General features: G+C 51.5%; 1 protein-coding gene across 4 annotated transcripts in view; it reads right to left on the bottom strand.

The window, feature by feature from the left end:
- DNAJB6 (DnaJ heat shock protein family (Hsp40) member B6) overlaps nt 1-26,015 on the bottom strand; it is a 69,445-nt gene that overhangs the window by 16,101 nt on the left and 27,329 nt on the right. For 3 of the 4 annotated variants that reach the window (XM_030308907.1, XM_030308909.1, XM_030308910.1), the window contains exons 4-8: nt 24,210-24,269; nt 23,256-23,366; nt 10,334-10,465; nt 8,116-8,257; nt 7,521-7,591 (exon numbers count right to left, since the gene is read on the bottom strand). In XM_030308907.1, the coding sequence (XP_030164767.1) occupies nt 7,521-7,591; nt 8,116-8,257; nt 10,334-10,465; nt 23,256-23,366; nt 24,210-24,269 (516 nt within the window). The remainder of the gene's footprint in view (nt 1-7,520; nt 7,592-8,115; nt 8,258-10,333; nt 10,466-23,255; nt 23,367-24,209; nt 24,270-26,015) is intronic. The other variant, XM_030308911.1, reaches the window with a different exon arrangement.

Genomic DNA, 26,015 nt, shown 5'->3' with positions numbered 1-26,015 from the left:
AAGCCACAGAACAGATGAACATAAGGGAAGGGAAACAAATATAAAAACAGGGAGGAGGGGGCACCTGGGTGGCGCAGTCGGTTAAGCGTCCGACTTCAACCAGGTCACGATCTCGCGGTCCGGGAGTTCGAGCCCCGCATCAGGCTCTGGGCTGATGGCTCGGAGCCTGGAGCCTGTTTCCGATTCTGTGTCTCCCTCTCTCTCTGCCCCTCCCCCGTTCATGCTCTGTCTCTCTCTGTCCCAAAAATAAATAAACGTTGAAAAAAAAATTAAAAAAAAAAAAAAAAAAAACAGGGAGGAGGACAAAACACAAGAGACTTAAATATGGAGAACAACCTGAGGGTTACTGGAGGGGTTGTGGGAGGGGGGATGGGCTAAGTGGGTAAGGGGCACTAAAGAACTACTCCTGGAATCATTGTTGCACTATATGCTAAGTAACTTGGATATAAATTTTAAAAAATAAAAAATAAAATTAAAAATAGACATGATTAAAAAAAAATGTGAAAAAAAAAATCAGGCCTTAACAAATTTATTCACTATAAGAGAATCTTAATGAGCTATCTCCAAAAACAAACAAACAAACAAACCTCCAAAGGTAAATTACTAAGAATTAAAGAAACCCCATTTCAGGTCGCCTGGGTGGCTCAGTCAGTTAAGCATCCAAGACTTGATCTTGGCTCAGGTCATGATCTCACGGTTCGTTGAGTTTGAGCCCTGAGTGGGGTTCTGTGCTGACAGTGTGGATGGAGCCTGCTTGGGATTCTCTCCCTCTGCCCCTCCCCTGCTCACACAACCTCTTTCTCAAAGTAAATAAACTGTTAAAAAAAGAAATCACATTTCACTGGGGAAAAGGACAGAATAGCCATTCATATGGCTAAATAAAAACAAAAATGGCAAAATAAAAATCAGACTCCATACCTCACTCAAAAGTTCTAGATAAATATTTTAAACATATTTAGGAGGTAAATATATATGGACAAATATCTAAACTAAGAGACGGAAACAACCCAGCAGCAAAAAGTTGACAGAATCAACTAGGTGAAAACTTGTTTCTGAACAACTCATCCCAAACAGATGTCTCATATTTTATAGGCCGTGTTTTGACTGGAAATAAAAAACACAACAGACTTAGAAATGAGCAAAAATGAAGAAGGTTATATAGGTTGAACTCAGCAGTAATTTCAAAAACTCCCATCTGTGAACAAAAAGGCTGTAAATAAATATTCTGGGGGCACATGGGTCGATCAGTCCATTGGCTGAGTGTCTGAGTCTTGATTTCAGCTCAAGTCATGATCCCAGGGCCGTGGGATCGAGCCCCATGTCAGGCTCTGTGCTAAGCGTGGAGTTTGCTCAGGACTCTCCTCTCTCCCTCTGTCCCCCCCCAGGCTCGCTCTCTAAAATTAAAAAAAAAAAAAACGAAAACTGAACCGCGGTGAAGAAAAAAGATTAAAACTAGGTATTTAATAGGAAAATACTAGAAGCTATGGCTTCCAGAAGGACTAACACGAACAGGCCGGCACCCGAAAGCCGCAGGTGTAGAGAACAGACCCGAGGAGGGAGAAAGCACGCTCCCCACACGCTGACCGAAACCTCAAGAGCCTCGACAGCATGGACACGGTCCCTGAAAGCAGAACTTAACTCACAAGGAGAAAACGCACACCAGCACGAACAGCAGAAAAGTTCAAAGATTCAGTGACTGGAAACGTGCCCAGGCCAGAAGGCTCTCCAGGCAAGTCCCCTCTCCTCTCGCGGACAGAGCGCACGCACGGCTTCCGGGTGAGACGGGAGCCGGGCCGGGGCCCCCTCTACCCTCGGGAGCCCTGGGGACTTCCGTCAGAGGGCCCAGCATCGCCGCCGAGCTTTCTTCTTCGACAGAAAGAAAAGGCAGCAGCCAAGCACATAATCCTACAAATAAAATACTTAAACCAGGCCTACTGGGGACAAGGAGGGAAGTGCCCACGGTCGATATTAACGATTAGGTCCAGAAAAAATGGGGGCGGGAAGCAGAGAGGAGAGATCTAGCTGGGCTTTCTAGCTATAAAAGTAGATCCCTTTGTAAGCCAAGAGCACAGTGAGGTGACTGGATTAAAGGCAACATAAAAACTTACTTTCTCACTTGCTTCTACGCAACAGCCAGTCAGGAAAGGGCATCAGACAGAGGCGGGTACCTGGAGTCGCCGTGCCCTTCGTTTCCAAGTGTCAGAACACCCAAGATAGGCTTGAAAGCGAGCGGCCCTTTGAGGCAGCCACTCCTACTGACACAGTGTGATCCTGGCCTGAGACGAGAGAACAAGAAAGAAAGAAGTCCAGCAACACAGTGACAGCAGCATACACGACAGGGACGGGGGGGAGGGGGGGGGATATCTGGGAGAAAGTCAGACCACTTCACAAACGCACCATGTGAATTAAAGAGAAATATACACGTGAAAGTGAAGAAAATGAGAAAATATTCCATTGTACAAGACGGAGGGGATTGAACCAAAGGCCAAAAGAGAGACACCTTTCTGGAGAAGAAATCAAGACCGCCCACGGCAAGCGTAACAGACAGACAACTGCAAAGACCACCTTCAGCAGAGCAGGCAAAGGCCCAAGAAACCACAACATGACAGGAACCCAGGGAGTCCCAGCACTCCAGGGATGTGTGCCAAGGTAACACAAAGATGGCCCACCTAACTGACCAGGGAGATGTAAAATTTAAACACCAGGGGTGCCTGGGTGGCGCAGATCAAGGGTCCACTGTCGACCTCGGCTCAGGTCTTCATCGCAGAACCCACGATGGGCTCTGTGCTGGGCATGGGGCCTGCTTGAAGAAAAAAAAAAAAAAAAAAAACAAACCACCCAGCCAGGATTTTCACAGTTATGCGAGGAATCCGTCGTTGATGGGAAAGCGTTCTCTGTGGGAAGCGATGACCGTCAACTTTCATACGTACACTTCCAACCATTCGACTTCCAGGAACCAAATTTAACAGACCTCCTCCCACAAGAACAGACTGCGGTTTGCAAGAACTCCACACCGTGTGGGAAGAAAATACAGCAACGCCCCCCGCCTCCCCGCCAGGCTGCACAGGACAAGGAGGCCGAGGCTGCCATGGGTGCCGGAGGCGGGCCCACGCCACGCGGGGCGGCCGGGTCCACACACCAGCCACGCCAGAACCCGCTGGGAGCCCCGTCTCCGCCCGACAGGCACAGTCCACAACTTGCCTCGGGCCTTCTGAACGGCCCTTGAACACTTCACCACAGCTCACCGGACTCTGCACAGACCGGGCGAGGGACGGTCAGGGAGACTCTGGGCACACGGAGGCCACGGCTCATTCTGCTCCGGCTCCAGACCGGATGTCATCAGAGCCTTGGCCTCACAGCAGAGCCTTGGCGAGCCCCCCGTCTCAGGTAAGAGGTTGCCCGCTCAGGCCCAGGCTTGATCAGCAACAACGTTCCCGACTTCAGGGGTGGGCGGAGTGGCCAGGCAGCCCCCCGGCCACCTCGAGGCCGACCAGGGTCAGCTCGGCAAGGGGGCGGCCGGAGAAGGAGAAAACAATTGAACATCTCTGGTCTGGGGAGTCCGACTTTCCTACCGCTTTATTAGCGGAAGCAGAGTGCATGTGACAGGACATTGTGTATTCGCGGTGTTTCTGACGGATCCATCCATCAACACTGGGAAACACTGGCGCTCAATACCCTCTGCAAGGCAAATTCGCATCCGGATGGTAGGCTGGACAGCATCGGAAGAACTGCTTGGGAAAGAAACACAGCTACGTGGCATGGTGTGCACGTTAAGAGATGCACATGTACCGATACTCAACCGTGAACTCTGCCGTGGAAGTGACCAAACTGGAGAAGATGCCTGAGAAACATCGCACGGGCTCCGGGCCCCACGACACCGCTGCTGACGGCGTGCCCGTCTGGGGATGGAGGGACGGTGGCACGAGCTGCACTTGCGCTCAGGCTCCCACTCCCACAGGCAGGTCCGGCTGCCTCCGGAAGAGACTGGAACGTGAGCCCCCGCCCCGCCGCGGTACCAGCTAGGGCGAGCAGTCCTGGAGGGGAGGGCCAGAGGCCACGGCAGGTGGTCAGCAAGTACAGGGGTCTCCCCAAGGCAGGAGAAAGGAGCCGCTGCCGTGCTTCCGCAATATCGTCTGCAGCCCCAGGCCCTGGGGCAGGCCCGCTTACTAAGGGCCTGTTTTCTGTGAGTGTCGGGGGCCGCGCAAGGAAGGACTTTCAGTACGAGGACGCAGTCTCCCGAGCTGCCAGCACGAGGGGAGGGAGGGCTGGAGAGAGGGACATGACAGCGGGACGCTCCTTCCTGGGACACATCAGTCCCATGTGAGATAAACTGGTTTATTAGACCACGAAACTGACCATTTACTGCTCAGTGATCCAAACAGGAAAGAAATGTCCTAAACCAAGATGCACCCTTAAGCCCTCCCATACCAGGCCTGGTCAGGACTTGGCACGGAGGAGCAGGGCACAGTGACCTCCCAGGGGAACAAGGAGAAATGAACAGGGTGGGCTGGCAGTCGCGGGGCTCACTCCTCGAGCACCAGCTCGGGGAGCAGTGCCCCCACCAAGTGGGCCCCTGTTCTCGGGGCACGTGGACTCCAGAACAGATCCCCTGTTTCCTGAATGCTCAGACAGCAGGAAAAGGACCAACGATTGGCTCCCCAATAAACGGCTCACGCAGCCAGGTGGTCGGAGGGCAACGGCCACAGACCAAGAAGAAAGCGTCTGCTGCCCTGGAGTGAACCGCCAGTGACAGGCCCGTGGCACCTCCCCCTGCGTCTCCCTAACCAGCGACACTGCCCAAGTCCCAGCTAGTTCTGGTCTCTGGAGATCGGCGGTCCCTGGGATTCCCCCATTTCTCACTGACAGGAGTAAGAGCCGTTACCACTTTCCCTACCTTGACCTTCTGAGATGTCAAGATCAAACAGCTAACTTAGACAAGAGAAAAGCATCTGGCCTGAACCAAGGTCTACGCCTACTTAACGCAGCTCACAGAAGTGCAAGGAGCAGCATTTTCACAGCTGAAGAAGATCGGAAAGTGGCCCAAGTGACCAGGTTGGGAAAAGTACCCAAAACCAAAGTGGAAACGCTGCGCCGACGTTAAGAACACAGGAGATGGCGACAGAGGAAGAAGAAGTTAATTAAGTCAATGCTTCTCGGAGGACTTGCATCGTTAAACTACCTGATGCACGAGTACCAACCCCCTCAGAAACACCTTAGATGGTCACAGAATCTGGTATCCGTGTAATTTTTTAAAAGGTCATCGGGTCACAATAGCAAGTGTTCAAACGGCGAGTAGCCTGGAGCTGCTTCGGATTCCCTCTCTCTCCCTCTCTCTCCGCCCCTCCCCCACCACTCGCGCTCTCGGACTCATAATAAAAAAATTTTTTTTTAAATACACACACACATACATACAAACCGCTCAGCAACAAGGAAGCTCCTCCGGTTAACTGACTCGCCAAACACACACTCTCACCAACAGCACAAGTGCAGAATAAAGGTGATGTTCTCAAATGCCAACTTGAGAGTGGACACTTGACCACTTGACCGGGATGCCCTCCACCAAGAAACCTCAGCAGAAAGACTCTGGGAGTCAGACACCTTCCGCGCGTGCCATTCGAGGAGAAGAAACGGTTTACGGCGGGAAGCGCGCTCAGCAGCACCCACCGCTCTACCGGCTTCAAGAACGTTAAGACCACAGCTCTAGTGCGGCGCCTCCCCGAAGCGCCACCTCGTACTGGTTGACCCGGGACCCGCCGTCAGCACCCGCTGTCCTCGGGGCACCGCCGACCTGCTCTATCAAGAGGTTCACCCCGCCCACCGTCACTGACTGTAAAATTCCACATGTTTAGTTCCAAGTATTCACCACAGTTCCCCAGGAACAGAGAAACCGTCTATCCCAACAGCATAAACACGAGCAGGCTTTCCAGCGTCAGAATTTCAGCTCGTGAAACCGCATCCGGCAAAGCCCTTTCCGGTGACCTCCCTCCACGCCGCTCTTCTCCAGAGGCACGGAGGCCTCAGGACAACACACGTCGGCATCTTTCACGGTTTTCCCTGGGTTCAACGGTCTTCTCATACTCGCAATGAATTCTGCAGTGCTTTGCTTTTTCAAACGGTCTCTGTGAGATTTTCTAAAATCTCCCTTGTTTTCAATAAAGACACACTTGATTTTGTAAAGTTCCCGATGCCTTCCAACTGGGCCTGCACAGAGGCCAATGTGTCCGTCAGGGAGTAAGCACCTTTGGTCCTCCTCTCCTTCAGGCAGGACCCGGCCGCTCATCCAAAACAAAGCCGAGTGGGGTCATTCAAATGCAACCCGAGTCTAGTTTGACATTCCTGTGGCTGGAATTCTAGTTCTTAACGGTGACTGTGACAGGTTTTACACCTTGAGAAACAAAAAAAGGCCTTTATTTTTGCCCGCATCTCTGTCACTGCAAGACTTTGCCGTACATACCACATCTTTAAGTGAGCTCGCGTCAAACGTACCCTAGAAAACTAGAACCTACTAGGAATGAAGAGCTGCATAGCTGTTTCTTTCTTCTCTGTAAAACTGTTACCACACGGGAAGTGCCAATACGCTGCTAATCATTCTAGAACGTAAATAGGAGACTCTTCATACACTCTCCAAATATGCTGAGGGAAAGGAACACATGGGACGGAAGATCAGCACCCACCTTCACGAGCAGAAGGAAACGGTAACGAAGCGGCCCCGCGAGCCCGGGCACAAAATCATACGCAGACACAAGAAGACTGTAGCCCCACTCAGGAAAGAATGCACCAAACACATTCGCATTTATTATTTTTTTTAAGCAAATGACAAAGACCCAGTTACCAGCTTTACTTTTTTAAACCTAAGCTTAACATTACATATTTAAACAATTGTCAAAACTTACTAAGTTGCCAGCATTCATGCACTAGAAAAACATCCTCAATTTATATTAAACGAGAAATGTATTACCATTAATGCATTAATATCTCTCACTACTAAATACTGAAAAAGACTGAAATTATTTTTTTTGTGGAAGATTCATCCTGGCAATGTTAACTTCACAGCAGGCTGACTCTACTTGGCTCACGTTTCAAACACGATGGAAAAGCAGGTCCGTGCTGGTGTTAGTGTACGAAAGGGTCACGGCCACCTTGGATCACGTTTAATAAGAAAGCAAAGTGCATACAGAGATTTACAACAATTTTAAAGACAAAAAAAAAAAAGGCAAAAACAAAAACAAAAAACAAAACGAAACAAAAACCCAATGGTCCTATTATGTGGTCCCAACAATAAACTCAAGAGTCTATGACAAATAGGGCTCCGATGAGCTGTGTATAAATACTTTAGATTAGGTACAGTTATACTGAGAGTCGAGTTCGTGTGAAATCTTCAAAAACAATGTTTCTGTTACTCCTCACCGGCGCCCGATATGGTTCGTTACGGTTGTTACAGTTACGTGTCTGTTACTTTCTGTTACGCGGCGCGAGCGTCGGGTGTTACTTGTTATCCAAGCGCAGCAGCTGCTCCTTACCATTTATCGTTAAGGACTTTAACTGGCCGTTCTCTTCAACTTCTACTCTTTCCTCGCCATTCTCGACAATTCTGAAAGAGAAAACGCACTCAGAACCTGTTTTTAACGTAAACGCATGTGAACGTATCTGCGTATTTTGAAAACACATCGTGCCCGCTGACATACGTGAAATCGCTCGCGCGGAGGGTTAAAAACACAGCAGCGGAAGGCAACCTACTGACGGCAGTCCCTCCCGAAGACAGAAGACACGTTTACGCTGAGGTAAAAGTTGTCTCAGGTACACGTGGCCGAACGCTGAACACACGCACAGACACTAGCCATCAAAATGGCAAATGTCGCCAACAAAACTCACTACGCGTGAACTGTGACGTCATCACACGTGTCAAGTGTGCCTCTAAGTGAGCGTTATTTCTGATACGTATTATTCAGCAGAGGTTTAAAAGCAAAAGCTCTAATTTGGACATTAAAAGATCCCAATGGTGCCAAATTTAACAGACACCCTGTATGTCAAGCTACTGGGGGAGGTGGTCAACAGGAAATGTGGCACCCGTGAAACGTTACGCCTACTTATTTGAAAGAGAGACGAACACCATACCTCTTTGTAGTGATTTTTCTGCCGTTCACCATTTTTGTAGAAGTGGATATAGATTTGAAGCTGCCCATCCCGCTGCCACCAAACGCCGTGGACGAGAAGGAAGTGAGGCCCCCGTGACCTGCCGACCCGAAGGAAGTAAATCCTGCCGGAAAACAGCATGTTCAGTACGGGTTTAATGCAAGTCTGAGGAACCCATCGGACGAGGTGAGCACACCTAAGCAGGGCGGCCGCAGAGCCGGGGGGCACACGGGTGCTCCTCCAGACCCTGGGGCGTGGGGCAGAGCCCTGCTCCCCTTCTGGAGTCCTACACTTCCTCTCCCTCTCCTTTACACAGCGCTCTGTGGGCGCACGGGCGTCTCCCCCCCCCCCCCCCCCCCCCGTCAGAGGCCCCCAGCTGAGCACCACGCGGTGCGCAGGTGACCAGGACGGCAGTATGCACGGTCGTGCTGCAGGGACGGTGTGGCTTCCCCAGCGGGGGTGCCCCCCCAACCTCCTCACCTTCTTGCGATGCGACCACGGGAGAGGAGACTGAGTTATCAAAAAACTCAAGTAATTTTAGAAAGAACAGTGCAAGTAGTTACGTGACAAAGCACAGACTCACACGTTTCAAGGACAATGTCCTCAATCATGGCCGTCACACCGCAGCTGAAAACCCCCGCCTTCCACAAGTCACACTCACACGAACCAACGTCTCCTACTGAGACTGGTCTGCTGGTCTCTGGGGCTTACCACCTGTCCCACTTGTGAATGTCCCCATTAGACCGAACGCCCACACTCCCTAAACGCAGCTCTGCACAAGGCTCCTGAGGGAAGGTCTCTGTCCACACGGGCCCCTCACCACACATCAGACACAGTTCCTTAAATGAAGGCCTATTCGATGATATTTTACACCAGCTTTGTTTGACTCTCCCTTAAACTTGAGCAAATTAACCTTCAGCATACTGCACGCCTGTACCGGCAGGGTCTGCTGGAGAGAGGCTGTCGACAGAAGCCCTCTGCCTCCGTGTCCAAGAGAGCCAACGACCTCCCTGTTACCAGCACGGGCCTTGAAGGGAGGAACGTTTTGAGCTGCTTTGCAGGGAGCCTTCATAACGAGCACTGCCAATTCTAACCACGTAGCATTTGAAAGAAAAATCAGAGAATCAAAAACACAAGCGCCCCTCTGTTAAGAGGACTACATGACCTTCAAAATAAATAAATAAATAAAAGACCCTAATTTTTCAAGTAAATATGTAATTGTTATTATGCCATGTGCACGTTACTCAGATTGATGGGCTGCCTTTATTTGTTGTTAAGATTTCATTTTTCTAAGTAATCTCTACACCCAACACGGGGCTCGAACTCACAACCACAGAGATCAAGAATCTCACGCTCCTCTGACTGAGCCGGCCAGGCGCCCCTGATGCGCTGCCTTAAAATGGCCCCTCGGCCACCGTGTGTGGCAGGGCAGAGCAATCCCACAACTGCAGCCCCTAGTGGACCCCCCTGAGCCATGGTCACTTGCAGACGCGGGGGGGGGGGAGGGGGGGCGCTGTGTTAACACCTCCCCTCCCCCACCTTCTGATCCCATCAACCCGGACTCTTCTACGATCATCCCTATTGTTTTTACAGCTGCCAAGGAGGTTACACAAAAAAAGCATCAGGCAGTTTGTCTTAGTGGGTTTTTTCAGTTATTTACTCAAATCAAGTAACTGGTTTTAACCAGGAGTTTCATTAAATGTTGACCTTTAGAGGCGCCTGGGTGGCTCAGCGGGGTAAGTGTCGGACTCTTGATCTCGGCTCAGGTCATGATCTCACAGTTCTTAGGTTCGAGCCCCACATCGGGTTCTGCACTGACAGTGTAGAGCCTGCTTGGGATTCTTTCTCCCTCTCACTCTGCTCTTTCCTCTCTCAAAATAAACAAACATGAAAAAAAGTTAAATAAATAAATAGACATTGATCTGTAATAGTAAGATCAGAAGTGGGTTTTCGGGGGCACCTGGGAGGCTCAGTCAGTTGAGCGACCATCTTCAGCTCAAGTCATGACCTCGTTGAGTTGGAGCCAGCCTGCCTTGGCTCCTCTGTCCTCTCTCTCTCTCTCTCTCTGCCCCTCCCCCACTCGTGCCTGCTCTCTCAAACCTAAATACTAAACAAAAAAAAACACAACTGCATTGACTGAAAGTGTTTATCAGCATTAATGTCTGTTCAGATATCAGAAATCAGATCTAAAACTTAATACCTGTATCCAAGGAAGAAAACCCTCCTCCAAATGACGGAAATCCACTGAAGGCAGAGAAAAACGACCCTGTGCCTTGGTTCCTGCTTCCACGGGGGCCTCTTCGACTCCCAAAAAAGTCTTCAAACGGGTCTTCTAAAAACAAACATAGTCACGTTTTATTCTTCCATGGGAGAGAGAGCTGCAATGAGGGGAAACGGTTTAATGCCTTAGAACACATCGCCTCAGAAGAAAAACCTCCACGAGAAGTTTTAACACAGCTCGTCTGCAGAGCAACCAAAGTTCGTCCAATAAACCCGCAGTTTTACGGACTCATTTAACTCAACTAAAGCTACAATCCATTAGGAAATAACTGACTAGACTGCTGACGCAATCCCCACATGTATAAATACAAAATTCGGGACCCCTGATGCGTGCTTCAAACTCCGACGGGGAGAGGTTTTAACAGCCTCCGAGCGAGAGCCGCGAGGCTCTGTCCCCACTGCCGCCACCTGCAAGGGAAAGACGGTTCCGCACGCAGGGAGCTGCACTCCACACAGCCTGGGCTGCCTTCCCCAACGTAATCCAGAGACAGAAACAAAAACCGATTATTCTCACATTCACATAACACACAGAGACTGTTATATCAAGTGAGGCAAAACGTAACAGCTCCTGATTCTGGGCCACAGTGTTTAAGAATTCCATTTACTTTTCTGTAAGCCTGACGTCTCAAAAAAATTTAAGAAAGGATTAGTCAAAGTCAAACTTGAATAACGCACTTTACGAGAAAACTACTAATACAATAGAAAACGTATTGCTCTTAAAGATACCAAAATGCTCCTGAAAATAAGAACAGTCCATTTATTTTTGGTTCAGTCAATGAGCACTTACCAAAAACATAGAATACAAACTTTCCTCTCTCTCTGTCTCTCCCTTGCTTTGTGCTCTCTCTCAAAAGTAAATAAATAAACGTTAAGAAAAAAAAAAAAGAAAAAATGCATTCCGGAGAAAAAGAAAAGTAACACATTACAACCCCACAACTACAGAATCCGTATGGTGTAGGTGGCACCTGGGTGGCTTAGTTGGTCCAACTTCGGCTCAGGTCACGATCTCGCGGTTCAAGAGTTCAAGCCCCACATCGGGCTCTGTCTGGGCTGACAGCTCAGAGCCTAGAGCCTGCTTGGGATTCTGTGTCTCCCTGTCTCTCTGCCCCTCCCCCACTCGTTCTCTTTCTCTCCCTCTCCCTCTCTCTGCCCCTCCCACTTGCACGTTGTCTCTCTCTCTCTCAAAAATAAACATGAAAAATTTTTCAAAAACAAAAAAGAATCAGGATGGCATTTTTTTTTTTTTTTTTTTTTTTTTTACAACCGGGTGACCAGAGCAGGGAGAGTCATACACTGGAAGGGAAAGGACAGTCAACATGACAAGTCAACACACAGCGAGCACCGGCCCCAAGCACAGATGGGGATCCACAATCCAACTCAAGTTCACAAACAAACGTGACCCAAGGGACGCAGCACGCCAAGGTCAACTCTGTCCACGGTGTGAAAAGATGGGATGCAGGGCCGTGAGCGATCGTGAAGGGCTCGGCGCAGCCGGGGCAGCTTGAAGCCAGCTCGGAACAGGGGCAAGGAGACGGCACATGCACAGACTCGGCCTCGAGACCGGAGTTGCTCGGCGCGTATCGGCTGGCCTGCTTTATCTAATGCTGCATGTATTAAGATGGGCCAGAAGGAGGGGCGCCTGGGTGGCGCAGTCGGTTAAGCGTCCGACTTCAGCCAGGTCACGATCTCGCGGTCCGTGAGTTCGAGCCCCGCGTCGGGCTCTGGGCTGATGGCTCAGAGCCTGGAGCCTGTTTCCGATTCTGTGTCTCCCTCTCTCTCTGCCCCTCCCCCGTTCATGCTCTGTCTCTCTCTGTTCCAAAAAAAATAAATAAACGTTGGAAAAAAAAAAATTAAAAAAAAAAAAAAAAAAGATGGGCCAGAAGGAAACGTCTGGAGAAACTGGTTACCGGTGCCTTCCTGAAAGATCTAGAAAGGAGGCGCCAGAGGAAGAAGGAGAGCCCGTGTGCATCCCCGTGCAGAGACAGGGTAACAGATCCCAAGTGCTTGTTGTTGGCAGGCCCCCCGGAACTGTCCTGTCGGAACTTCGCTCCCACACTGCACGGCCAGCGCTACCCTCTACAAAGTTAAGTTTAAGGAAATCCCTTAAAACCTACTCTACAAACGGGGCTGGGCGTACAGTCAGCCCATCAGAAGCACAAATGGAAGTGGATCACGAACTCTGTCTAAAACTAGTAACATACTGTGAACTTCTCAGGAGGCTCATCCTATCAAATAAAACCCAAGCGACCGATTTACGGGTCCCTCCTTCCCTTAACCCCACGCACGACCTACACACCCACGGTGCCAGATCTCCTGTCAGAGGTCCCTGGGGTCAACCCCCACACGGAGAAACAGAAACCTCACGAATGCAATTTCAACTCACGGTGCGGAAATTCTCACTCTCCCCTAAGAAGTAACCACTAAGAACGGTTTTCACCTGAGCCGCGTGAGGCTCTGACGCCCCCGGACGACGCTCTAAGCAAGTTGGCCTCCCCGACACGCCAAGCCCGCACCTGCCCCGAGTCCCCCGCTGCCTAAAGCCCAGCTGGCCTGCGGCCTCCTGAGGTTCTCCGGGCAGCCAGCTGCGGCGAGGCTCCACCGCCACCGAGGACGTGCGTGGGCTCCGGGCTCGCGCCCTGAGCGAAAAGAAGCCCTGGATTAGAAAACCCTATTCCTCAGAAGCTACTTCAAAAGCTGGCTTAGGAGTGTGAGCCAGGCCGGTGGCTTTTCAGTTTACTTTTTCTTGGGTTTTTAGAAACTCTTATGTTGCTCAGCCTAAACGCGTTTCTTTCATTCGGGTCGTCGTTCTAGTCACTGAACTGTTAACACGATTTCAAATATTAAACTTAACAAAAGTTTCACCCTCAAAACGAAAAGCCTCAGTTACAACCGTCGTGGTGACACCAGAAAACACACACTCTCGGGGGTTCTCTTAACATCATGCTTACGTTGTTAAAAGCTGCCACTGTGAGACCGGACAGACCTTTACGAGGATTTCTCACCACTGGCTGTGACCGGTCTGTACGTTTTCAAAAAGTAGTTCAGGAGTCTGTTTCGTGACCTTTTGAAACCTCTGGCCCCCAAACCCAATACGCTGTTTTAAAACTGTTCAAACCAGTGACTCCGCTTTGGGGAAATCACTCCCCTCGAGTACGGAAATACCCCACTGCACGAAGAGAATTCAAAGCATCGATGACACGCTGAAAACTGAAAATAACCAGATTTTCCCCAGGTGGGAGAAGTAAACAGCATTTTAGACGCACATTTAAGTGGCCATCAAGTTCAGGCTTCGGGAAAAGGCAGAGCAAGTAACAAGTTACAACTTAAACACGCGAGAAATGTTAACGGTGGGTTTTCAATAGTCTCGGTGGTGAGACAAATGCGGATTGCCTCCCCCCTTTTGCCGCACTGATACTTCCCAAATTCATTACTCCTTTGAGATTAAAAGGGATAAACATTACATTCACATTCTGGAAACACACCGCGACTCGGAAACTTAACATAAGGAAACACGGAGGCCTGTTGTGCCTTCTGCCCGTGGCCACACGGGCCCCAGCAGCTCCCACGCTGAGGACACGCGGGGGAGGGACGTCGCCCCCTGGCCACGCACACGGGGTCCGAGCAGAACTTGGGAGGCCCGCACCACCCAGCTGCTGGCAGCCGACCGCCGACGGGAAGCCTTACCGGCCCCACGGCGGGCTGGACTCACGTGTTGCCTATGTTGTCCGGGTTCTCTTCCGCCTTCTCTCCATCAAGCAAGCGAGAAGGCACCCGACGTGGCGAGTCCCAAAGAGGAAATACATTTTCACCACCGCCATTTATCAAAACACCTCTACCCGAGTGGACCTGGTAGTTCCAAGCCGTGCCGGGGCCAGCGGACTCCCGGAGCCCAGCTCCGAACGCACGCCGACTGCCGGGACCTCCTTACCGTGTCCCGGAGGCCCGAGCCCGCATCTTCTTACGCGAGCCAACATCCCCCCCCCCCCTTCCTGGCCTCTCTTACACACCCTTGCCAGGCTGGGGAAGACGCCCGCTCCCGTCCCCGTGTTTGAGGATCCCATCGCCCTGGCCGGGGGCGGCTCGTCTTCAGGGACGCTCAGGAGAGCCAGGATGCTGTCGGGCAGAGTCACGACCGTGCTGCGGTCTCTATTTGGAGATTAAGGGCCGTGACTTACTAAGACGAGCACGGGCATCGAGGGGACGGAGGGCGGGCTTGCGGGGTTAACTTGACATGTAGCGTGAAGGGGCCACAGGGGGCTCAGGAGTTCGCTCGAGCAGTATTCCGGCTGCGTCTCTACGGGTGCTTCTGGATTAAGACTAACATTTAGATCGGTAGACCGAGCAAACGTACTGGCCTCCCCCCATGTGTAGGGGCCTCAATCCGTCTGTGGAAGGGCTTGAGGGAACCAAGAGCCCCCCTCCCCCAGGTAGGAGAATCCCCCGGCCGGAGGGGGGGGTTCAACCGAACGCTGGCTCTTGCAGCCTGCCGGCCTCTGGATTCTGGCTCAGACGGCAGCCGTGCAAACCCTGAACTTGCCGGTCTCCGTAATCAAGTGAGCCAACTCCTTATGCTACAAGTCAGTCCCTCAGAGATGGACCAAAGGTCAGAAACAAATACATCAACAGAGACCCGACCGGCTCTCACGCAGGTTTTCAGACAATGCAACTTGTATTTCTGATCATTCTACAGCTACCTTCAGGCAGGTGAGACCTAAATACCACGTGAGACGGATGCAGGTCCGAGGTGTGACCTACCCCGCCGCCCCAGGGCTCTAGGCGCTGGGGGCCCCGGATGTGCATCAAACACCCCTTCTCAACCTCACAAGACCTCACCAGTGTCTCAGAAATACAAAACCAAATCCACAAAGAGGTCAGCGGCATTAGCAAAATACCGGTCAATGACAAAGTCACGAGGTCAAACTTAGGCCAAGAAGTACACTTAAGTGAACTTTGTGGAAAAATTTAGCACCAAACACATATAAGCAAACGTTCACACGCATAAACACATAACAAACGTTTACACGCATGCACACGTGAACACATAACAAATGTCTGTGTGCTGGTGTACAGAAAAAGGTTTACACGCACACATACAACACGCGACAAATGCAAGCACGCACACAGGAACCCGTAACCAGTGCTGACCCGCACGCACACAGGAACGCTTACATGTGTTCGTTCTTCAACACGACGCCTGCTTCCACGTGTAAGCGCAGGAAAAATACCTGTGCGCATGCACAAACACATAAACACCGAGGAAACATTCACACGCATGGATACGGAGAAAAAGCCTTAAGGAAACAAGTGTGACAGAGATTTAAGGCCATCCACTTTTCTTAAGTTTTACCAAGATTCAGTATCTGATAGATAACCACAAAACCTATTTGGAGAGACAAATCAAATAAATCCTTTAACGCCACGAACACCAGCACAGGAACAAAAAACTAAGAACAACATGATTAACACGGCTCTTTTTTTTTTTTTTTTTTTTTTTTTTTAATTTTATTTTTGAGACAGAGAGAGACAGAGCATGAACAGAGGAGGGTCAGAGAGAGAGGGAGACACAGGCTCCAGGCTCCGAGCTGTGAGCACAGAGCCCGACGTGGGGCCGGAACCCACGAACCGCATGATCGTGACCTGAGCCGAAGCCGGACGCTTAACCGACTGAGCCACCAGGGCGCCCCCACGCCGCTCTTACCCCGCCATCCTGAAGCGAGTGCTTCCAGCAGCACAAAACCCAAGCAAGAAGAGGCCTGCACTACTAACGACTTAAGGTACCAGCCGCTCCTTTCCACGCGGCCTCACACTATTGATTCCCCAGGCACACAGAAAAACTTGGGTGGGGGGGGGGGGGGGGGGCAAAACAAAACCTAAAAAAGATAACGGGCATTTCAAACAAGGAAAACCATCTACTCGGGGCGCCTGGGTGGCACAGCTGGTCAAGCATCCGACTCTTGATCTCAGCTCAGGTCACGATCTCAGTCTGAGTTCGAGCCCTTCATCGGGCTCTGCGCTCATGGCGTGGAGCCTGCTGGGGATTCTGACTCTCCTTCTCTCTGGCCCTCCCCTGCTTGTGCAAGCTCTCGCACGCTCTCCCCCCCCCCCCAAAAAATAAAGAGATGACCTTAAATTTTTTTTCTTTTTTAAAGAAAAATCTATCTGCTCTAGAGGCGCCTGGGTGGCTCAGTCAGTTAAGCATCTGGCGCTTAATTTTGACTCAGGTCATGATCACACAATTCATGGGGTTCAAGCCCCAAGTCGGGCTCTGGGTTCACAGCACAGAGCCTGCTTGGGATTCTGTCTCCTTCTCTCTCTACCCCTCCCCTGCTTGCTCCCTCTGAAAAATAAACCAAACTTAAAAAAGAAAACAAAAACATCTACTCTAAACTATAGCTGCATCCTAAGTCCAAGTGACCCAGACAGGGACTTGTAAGAGGTCACCCAGCCAATCCCAACAACACGAGCTAAAATTAAAACACTCCTTTCCTACAACTCAAAAACCCGTAAACGTCGTTTTTTACAGATTCTGAAGTACGAAGCAACACATTTCTAAGGAATCTGCAGCTAAGTGAAATGGGAACAGACACCCACGCCACGACGCCGCGCTGCACGGGGCCCTCGGGAGAACGGGTGCGGGGCGCCTCCCCGCTGCTTGCTCAGCACCCGGAGGGGCGGCCTGGCACTGAACAGGTGGCATGTATTCACCGGACGAATGGACGCCATACTCTTCAACTTTCCATGTAATTATCCTGTTACGCAACAGAATTTCTAGTTCCATCCCAGGTGTGGCTGGAGCACTGTATTTTCTAAGAGTTGCAAGGATCTATCCAAGTCAGGGATCCAAAGTACACATCCTGGACCGAAATCATCTCATTTTAGACCCCGATACAGAGGCTTGGTGCTCCGTGAGAACATGGACTCCTTGCTTTAGAAGGAAGGTACGAGAAGGACGGCGGCACGTCCGGTCCTGCAGGTGTCCCTTCTGTCCCCCTCCTACAGGAATGATGCTCTTCTGCCGTCTTACTCCCTCAGACGGCCATGCCCGGCCCACCTCCCTACACACGTGAGGAAGAGGACGGACCTCTGCCCTCTGCCCGGACCTGGGGCCCCAGAGCGTCTTTCTCCAGCTTCCCAGGAAGAAGCGGTTCCCTTGACCACAGAACCCAACATTCCACACGGAACACATGATAAGCAAAACCTCCAGGGACTCTGGAAACTGACCCGAGCGAGGCCCAGAAACTAAATTAAAAGCTTAAGAACCAACTCGAGTGCAGGCGCTGGCTTCCCTTGGAAAATGACGCCACACACAGAGGACCTGGCTGACCACGCGATTCAAACCCGGCGTGCAGAATCTCATTACAGGCCTCCACGCCCGCTGTGGGGCAGACGGCGCCGCTGTGCTCCTGACCCCGGAAACAGGTCCCAGAATGACCTTTTCCAGAAGCCATTTCCTCCTCCCTCCTAGGGGGCATGGGTGAGGGAGGGGAGGGAGGCAGCGCATCAGCCGTCTTGAAACCACTAAGCGCGCACCAAAGAAAGGAGACGCCGAGGACGGCTAGCCCGGCGCCCACCCCCTCACTTGCCGGCAGAGTTTTACATCAAAGTCAACTACTTCCGAATGCCAGCTCCACATCCCGAGAGCGAGAGTTGTCCGCTACACACAGAACGGCCGACAGCTTGCATTCCATTCTCCAGGAAAACCTGCCCAAAGCACTCTCCCTCCCCACCAAGAGATACGAGGAGGGGCCCCGGGGACAGCAATACTCCTCGATCCCCTCGCTCACGCAGGACCATGGGCTGGTTGGGGTTTGGAAAAGGCCTCTCAGTATCGCTGAAAACCTGTCTAACACGTGACGCACTTATGTGGATTTTTAAGTCTCATTCCCTGTATTCCTTCCCCATCATGCGTGCCCAGGGATGCCAAGTGTGAAATCTCATCCCCCATGAACACGGAAGCACCTGCTCCTCTCCCGCCTGTGCACCTGAGTTCTGCTCTCTCCTAGCACGTCTCACTGCAAACTTCCCCTTCTTTCCCCTTCCAAGATTTCCTGCTTCTGAACCCACAGACAACTCTTCTTTAGGGAAGATTATGCCACAGGTTGGACTGTGGCCCCCCAAACGATGTGGGATCCCTAAGCCCCAGGCCCCGTGAGCAAGCGAGACCTTATTCACAAACAGGGTCTCTGCCGACGATGCACTTAGGATGAGCTCATCAAGGTGGGTCCAAATCCAGTGTCGCTGTGTCCCCATGGGGGGAAATCTGGACGGACACAGACCCGCAGAGGGGGCGGGATGTGAAGACACAGGGGAAGCCACCTACGCGCGAGGACCATCTGAGGCCACCAGAAGCCGCAAGGAGGCCTGGAAGGCGGGCTCCCTCCCGGGACTGGCCTCAACTTCGGCCTCCGGGCCCCAGGGCGTCAGTTCCTGTCTTCACCCCCCAGGCCTATGGAGTCGCTCTGGCCCTCCGGGGCCCAGTGGGCCGGAATGCTGGCTTCCGACTCTGAGTGACAGGATGCCTGGGAGAGCCACTCTACGGCTCCCAGGGCCCCACCTTCGTCTGGTTTCCCTCACTACTCCCGGGGGCCGCCACTCCCCGACCGAGGACCAGCTCAGGCACCAGTAATGCAGACACATTTTATTGCAGACACACGTCCTGTGAGCCAAGGCCCGCGAGCGAGCGCGGCCCCCGCTCACGGCTGCACAGGCAGTGCCTCCGGCTCTGGCCCTCCGTCCTCGCTCAGCAGCTCCTCACTCTCCTCGCTGAGCTCCTCCACGTCCCACGGACTCGCCTCATCCTCACTGGAGGCGGACTCGAGCTCCTCGCTCAGGAGCTCGCCCCAGCCCCAGCTACGGCCCTCACTGGGCTCGTCGTCGCTACAGACATCAAGCTCCTCGCTACAGATCACATCCGACACCTCGCTGTCCTCTTCACTCGGGGCGTCTTCCGCCGAGTCCTCAAACACGGGCTCCAGCTCCTCGCTCGCCACCTCCTCGAGCCCTGGGGAGCAAGACGAGGGCTCACGATGCTCAGTCCGGACCCGGTTCGGGACCGTCAGCTGTCGCCCTCCCCGGGGCAAGTGAGTCCAGTCCGCTCCCCTCCACGACGCCCTCGCCCTCCCCGGGGCGAGCCCACCCCTCCCCTCCACGAGCCCACACCCCCCGTCGGGCTGTCTCCTCCTTCCACCGCTACACCCGTTTTTTCTTTCACGAGGCTTAAGAGATTGGCGCCATCGTGAAGGAAAAGGCTCTCTGGAAGTCGTTTTAGGTGGCTTTGGCTTTCCAACGTAAGAAAACGAGCCCATAAAATGTCGAGTTATACCCAGACGTTTCCTCCAAACCTACTCGGGCCAGGGCTCTGAGGACTAAATGACACCAACAGCATCTAGCTGTCCGCCTCAGAATGCCGAGTAATGGTGTTCTGTAATAATAAACCACCACCAGCTCCCCCTCACTCAAATTCAGGCCATCCCTTCCAATTTACATTCGGACAGAGCTCAGCACTCGGGGAAGGACGTGAACACATTGAGCTGCCCGCGAAGGTACGGCTGGTCCCCTGGATCTCGGGGTGAGGGCGCTCCTGTGGGGGGCGGCTGCTGTCACGGGGACTTTGTCAGCCAGGCCCAGGCCTCAGCCCTCTGCCATAACGTGACGACCGTCGCTGGCCGGTCCGTGGGCACAGGACTGCTTGCAGTCTGTCCGATACCCTTCACACCTCACACTTTTCCATGGGTCTCTGGTTCTTTGAGCTCTTGTCCCCTTTCATTTAGGAAGCCTGTCAGACATGGAATTTGATGCACTGATACTTGCGTGAGACACACACGTCTGATTCTGAGCTACTCTTCTCAGGAGGCAGAACAGGAGAGGAAAAAGAACCGGGTGAAAAATCAGGACTAAAAAATTACGTGCTACGACCAACGGACGTCACGACAGCCCCGGGTAAGTGGGATGGGGCCGCTGCTTGACATCAACTGAACCACTGCTACGGCAGAAACCCCCAGCCCTACGTTCGGATCTAGGCTACACGTACCGCCAGCAGGCTGTACCGTTACTTCGTACATGTAGCAGCCGTGGAGAAATTTCTGTTCCTGTGTGCAAATCCTTAGCGCCTGAAAATGGAAGTCACCTAGAACACCTATGAGAACAGATTGAAGAAGCATCACTGACACACGAATCGTGGAAAATGTACAGGAAATGCCTACCGTTAAATTTGAACATCTTGGTGTCTAAAACAGAGGGCCCAAGAGTCTAGAATCACAGTAAGACTAGTTATCTCTTAAACAGGACTGAGTCCAAAAGAAGAAATTCCCACCAAAATGTGCTTTGTGTCCACAATCTCAGTGAAAATACACACGCACATAAAACTTTCTATACATACACATATCTCACAATTTAGAAGGTGTGAACATCGGGTATAAACAACTTACAGCCGGTGGGAAGGCAAGCTGGTGCAGCCACTCTGGAAAACAGTAGGGAGGTTCCTCAAAAAACTAAAAACAGAACTTCCCTATGACCCAGCAATGGCACTACTAGGTGTTTATCCACGGGATACAGGTGGTGTTTCGAAGGGACACATGCACCCCCATGTTTATAGCAGCACTATCGACAATAGCCAAAGTATCGAAAGAGCCCAAATGTCCATCGACGGATGAATAGGTAAAGAAGATGTGGTTTATACATACAATGAAATATGACTTGGCAATGAGAAAGAATGAAATCTTGCCAACTGCAGTAACATGGATGGAACCGGAGGGTATTATACCGAGCGAAATTAGTCAGAGAAAGACAAACATCATATGACTTCACTCATATGAGGACTTTAAGACACAGAACAGATGAACATAAGGGAAGCAAAAATAATATAAAAATAGGAAGAGGAACAATACCTAAGAGACTCTTAAATATGGAGAACAAACAGGGTTGCTGGAGGGGTTGTGGGAGGGGGATGGACTAAACGGACAAGGGGCATTAAGTAATCTACTCCTGAAATCACTGTTGCACTGTGCTAATTTGGGCGGAAATTAAAAAAATAAATAAAAAAAAATTACACACACACACACACACACACACACACACACACACACAAACCAACTTACAGTGGGTAAGAGCTATATGTTCCTTCCTCATTTACATCTCATTATCCTCACTACACCTTCTTTGCTCTAGGAAGAACTGCCCGATGAAAATCACTTTGAATGAGGAAGCCTGGCCCGTCAGACTATTTTCCTAATGAAAACAAAATCTGGCCCCAATTCAATCCCTAAGGGACCCTTCCACCAAAACAACTCCTGGAAGGTGTCACGCGTGTAGCAGATGCCTGGCCTCCGGCTCAGAGAGGTCAGCCTGCGCTGCTGCCCCCGCTGCCGATGTGCAGTGGGGCCGAAACCCTCGATGGCAGGAGATCCTCACTCGGCCACCGGAGGAGTCACGCCATCCAAACACGGGATTTCACCCAACACAACCCGGCACCCCCCAAAACAACACGCGAAGTTCGCTAAAGGCTGTAATGAGACACAAAGGTAATCTTACCGCAGGAAAGATCATTGAACCCTCGGTGTTTTTCTTACAGTGACGTTTCCTACATACACGAAGGCCAATTAACAGACACTACAGATAAGGTTAGATCTCGTCTATTAATAAGGAGACTTCCTGATAATTCTCTTACGTTTCCGGGAGCAACGTCAAAGCAAGTCTTCAAAAAGACCACAATCACCTTTTCACCCCCAACTTGGGACACCCACTGCTTAGCCTTCGTCATGACATGTGTGGATGAAAAAGGGAATATGTGCTGATGTGTATCATCCTACCCACCTCCCTCCGTAAGCTACGGTCTTCAAATCGAGCCACACCACAGTAAAAAAAACAAGGCAACTCTCTGTGAATCCCCATCGGAAATAAACTGAAGGGCCGCACCGTTTAAAAGGCCAGATACCTACCAGGTACGGCAGGAAATTAATTACTCTTCTCTGGGCCTATGATGGGCAAGGGTCCGCTGCTTCTCCCCCGCTATCTGCAGACAGAACCGGTCTTGCTGTGTCCCTCCTGAGGATCGCAGGTGTTGGGACTCTCCAACAGGCTCCAGGCAACAAAGGGCAGAAACACGGGCTACGTCTCCCCCACCGTGAGCCGAGACAGAAATGGGTGCGGCCGCACCGGGGGAGCTCTGGCCACCCAAGTTCCCCAGCACCCGGGGCGGCTCCGACGGCGCCCGCTCCCCACCCCGCCCGCATCCGAGCCACATGCGAACAGCCGGCATCGGACTCAGCGCGTCGAGGTGCAGGTGAAGGGAAAATCCGTCCTGCGACGCAACAGCAGCTGGGACAGCACGGTCTCCCACCGGCCAAAACTCCTCCCGGCGGGAGATCTGCAGGGCATAGCCCTAGAGGTGTCCTTCTTTTTCACAAACCGTGAACTGAACGGTCACAATGCGCCACACACAATCAGAGAAACAAACAGGTGGAGAGATCCAAGGTCTTCTGAACATCTGCTACGATGCCCAGTGTCTCCATCCAGAACTCGGGGCAAATTCACACAGAAGCAAGTGCTCAACAGCAAAGAGCGCCACCCGCCAAGCCCCCAGCACCTACATCCTGGCCACCGTCTGAACGAGGGAAAAAGGAAGTTAATTGAGACTATCCGTATCGAAGAAAAGGAGCACATTAAAACCTTTATTACTTTCGTGTGCAAGGTACTCATTCAGAATCACCTTCCAGAGAGAAGGGAAGGGGTTCGGGAACCCCCTCCGCTGCTTCAACACAGGCGAGCAACAGGGAGCCACGTGTGGAAACGGGAAAGGTGAGTCCGCCTCAGTCACAGACACACCCACCAAACAGCGAACTTACCGAAGAAGTCGAATGAAAACGGGTCCCTTCCACCGAAAAATTCCCTGAAGACGTCATCTGGGTTACGGAATGTGAAGCCAAAATCAAACGGATGGTCAAAGTGAACTCCACCTACGATGGTACAGCACGGCATTTAGTTGGTGCATTCCTGCGTTTAGTAGGCCAACAGTTCTGTCTACAGAGGATTCTACACCACGACCCGAAGAAAAAACGGCAAAGGCTCCTACACCCAGGGCTCTGCTTCGCAGCAAGAGCCGTGCCTGAACAGAGACCACCTGGGGCTGGCGGGGACAAGCCAGGGGAGGCTTCCCACCCCTCATGGTCATGGTCACGGTCACGGCAGCAGGGTAGTGCTAGCACTTTCCCACCATGTCTGCAACCGCCATCCGTACGTAGGAAACGTGGCTTCATCTTCTGTGCAGACGGACCATCGTGTAAACCACGCACAGAAGCACACTCGTTCACGCTCCTCAAGTGGGGCGTGTGCTTGGTGGGCAGCGCTATTCTCGAAGAGGCCACCGACCGTGGTGCTGACGGCGGGCAGGTCCCTGCTAGGACCTCTCATCACACACACGCCCCCGAGTGAGGCCTGCCCACCACAGGCAGTCAGGTCTGCCAATACAATCAGCTTGGTCAGGTAAGAGTTTTTAAGGTCTTCTGACAAAATATCAGGTACTGATCCGGGAGTAAGAACTCACAAAATACTCTAGTAGGTTATACGGATTCCGGATCTACAGAAAGTGCCGCGATCAGCATACACTGTGTAGCCGAACGCAAGGGTTTCCGGGCAGCCCATCTCCACAAGTCAGCCCACTTTCCAGGCCACATCTGTGTTTCCGGAAACACAGCCTGTCCAAGAAAACGGACAAACCCGACCCCTTGTCTAGACCCTTCGTTGCCAGATGGCCTCCTCCGCTCACTGAAAAGCCAAGACAAAAATCAACATTTACATACCTCCACCTCCGCCATTTAATCCTTCTTTGCCGTATTTGTCATAGATGTCTCGTTTTTTAGCTACAAATTAGAAAGGAGAGTCAGGAAAGACCAAGTTCTTTTCCCCTCAAAGTTCAAATAAAGCCTTTACAAAGTTGTACATCAAGGAACCAATGAGTTTTCAAGGTTTCGCAATTAGTTTTAAGGAGTTAGGCCTCCATTACTTTAAATAAAAAGGGAAAGAGGGAAAACCTAAGTACATCTCCCTAAAAGCTCCCAAAAATTAAATAGTAAAAATTAAGTAGTAATCACTTTTTAAGCTAAAAAGTGGTATTTTTTCCACGCTACTGTGCACAGTGTGTGTTCATGCGTACATAAAAGTCACACTAAAGGGGGCAGAACAGAAGAGACTCATAAATATGGAGAACAAACAGAGGGTTACTGGAGGGGGTGGAGGGGTGGGCTAAATGGGTAAGGGGCCCTGAGGAATCTACTCCTGAAGTCGTTGCACTGTATGCTAACTAACTTGGATGTAAATTTTAGAAGATAAAAAATAAAATAAAACAAATTTTTAAAAATCACACCGCAAGTTCTAAAACTATTCCAACTCTACCAGTGCACATTCTCCCAAAAAAAGAGGACAGGGGCCTTGGTGGGGGCAGGAAATAGAGGTACCGGAGCCAGAGAAAGAGCCGACCCGAATTCATGCCCTTGAAAGGACAACAGCCCAAGCCTGAGGATGCTCTACTGTCTTGTCCTCTTACCATTTACCTTCTAGAATAAACAACTACACTGCAGCCCTGTTTAAACAGGTCACTTCCTTTTGATACACCAGGTTTTCCGCCCAAACCATCATGTTCTACCAAACCGTGTGGTAAAGTAACAGGAGTTATGGGGGCGCCTGGGTGGCTCAGTCGGTTAAGCATCCGACTTCAGCTCAGGTCATAATCTCCTGGTTTGTGAGTTCAAGCCTCCCGTCGGGTGAGCTGGAGCCCCGCTCCAGGTTCCACAGTCTCTCTCCGTCTCTCTCTCTGCCCCTCACTCACTTGTGTGCGCATTCTCTCTCCCTCTCAAATAAATAAAACCGGAAAGAAAAAAAACAGGTTATGGGGAAAACGGGTGTACGAGCAAACCACTTAAAGCCAGTTGATGGTAACCAAGTTCTAAGAAGAATGGGATCTGGGGGCATCTGGGTGGCTTAGTTGAGCGTCCAACTCTTGAATCTGGCTCAGGTGGTAATCCCAGGGTCGTGGGATCAAGCCTCTCTATCCCTGTTTGAGATTTTCTCTCTGCGCCCCTGCCCTGCTCATGCAGGCGCCCAATCCTCTCTCTCAAAATAAACAAATAAAAATAAACATGGGGGTGGGGGGGCGCGGGGAGAACGGGAGCTTTCTGTGCAAAGGTAACTTCTGGGCTTGGGATAAAACACCGGGTACTTCCTTTACAACAGAAGAGGTATTGACAGATACAAGGCTGACTTCCTCAACACTCCACCACTCTAGCCCTGGGGCGGGGAAGGCGCGGCCAAGCTCTGAAGTCTAACTCAGCTGGGCACGCAGTTCCTGGTTTCCTGACACCAAGGAAGTCCTTCCAAGCAGTGAAACCCAGCACACGAGCCCACTGGCCAGGTATGTGGAAGCAGGACAACGGAGATGAGCGGTCACGGCGCCACCGACGGAGAGTGGTCACAGCCACCGCCATGCAATGACCCAGACGGATTCCTGTGCCCCAATCTGTCCTGTCAGTCCTCAGACCAGGGTGTCAGTACTGTTTAAAATAGCCACCCTGAGAGAAAGTGCTAGAAGCCAGGGTGCTCCCCAGCACTCA

This window comes from Lynx canadensis, chromosome A2, assembly GCF_007474595.2.
Source record: "Lynx canadensis isolate LIC74 chromosome A2, mLynCan4.pri.v2, whole genome shotgun sequence".
NCBI classification, from domain to species: domain Eukaryota; kingdom Metazoa; phylum Chordata; class Mammalia; order Carnivora; family Felidae; genus Lynx; species Lynx canadensis.
This window is presented reverse-complemented; position numbering and strand designations above follow the sequence as displayed.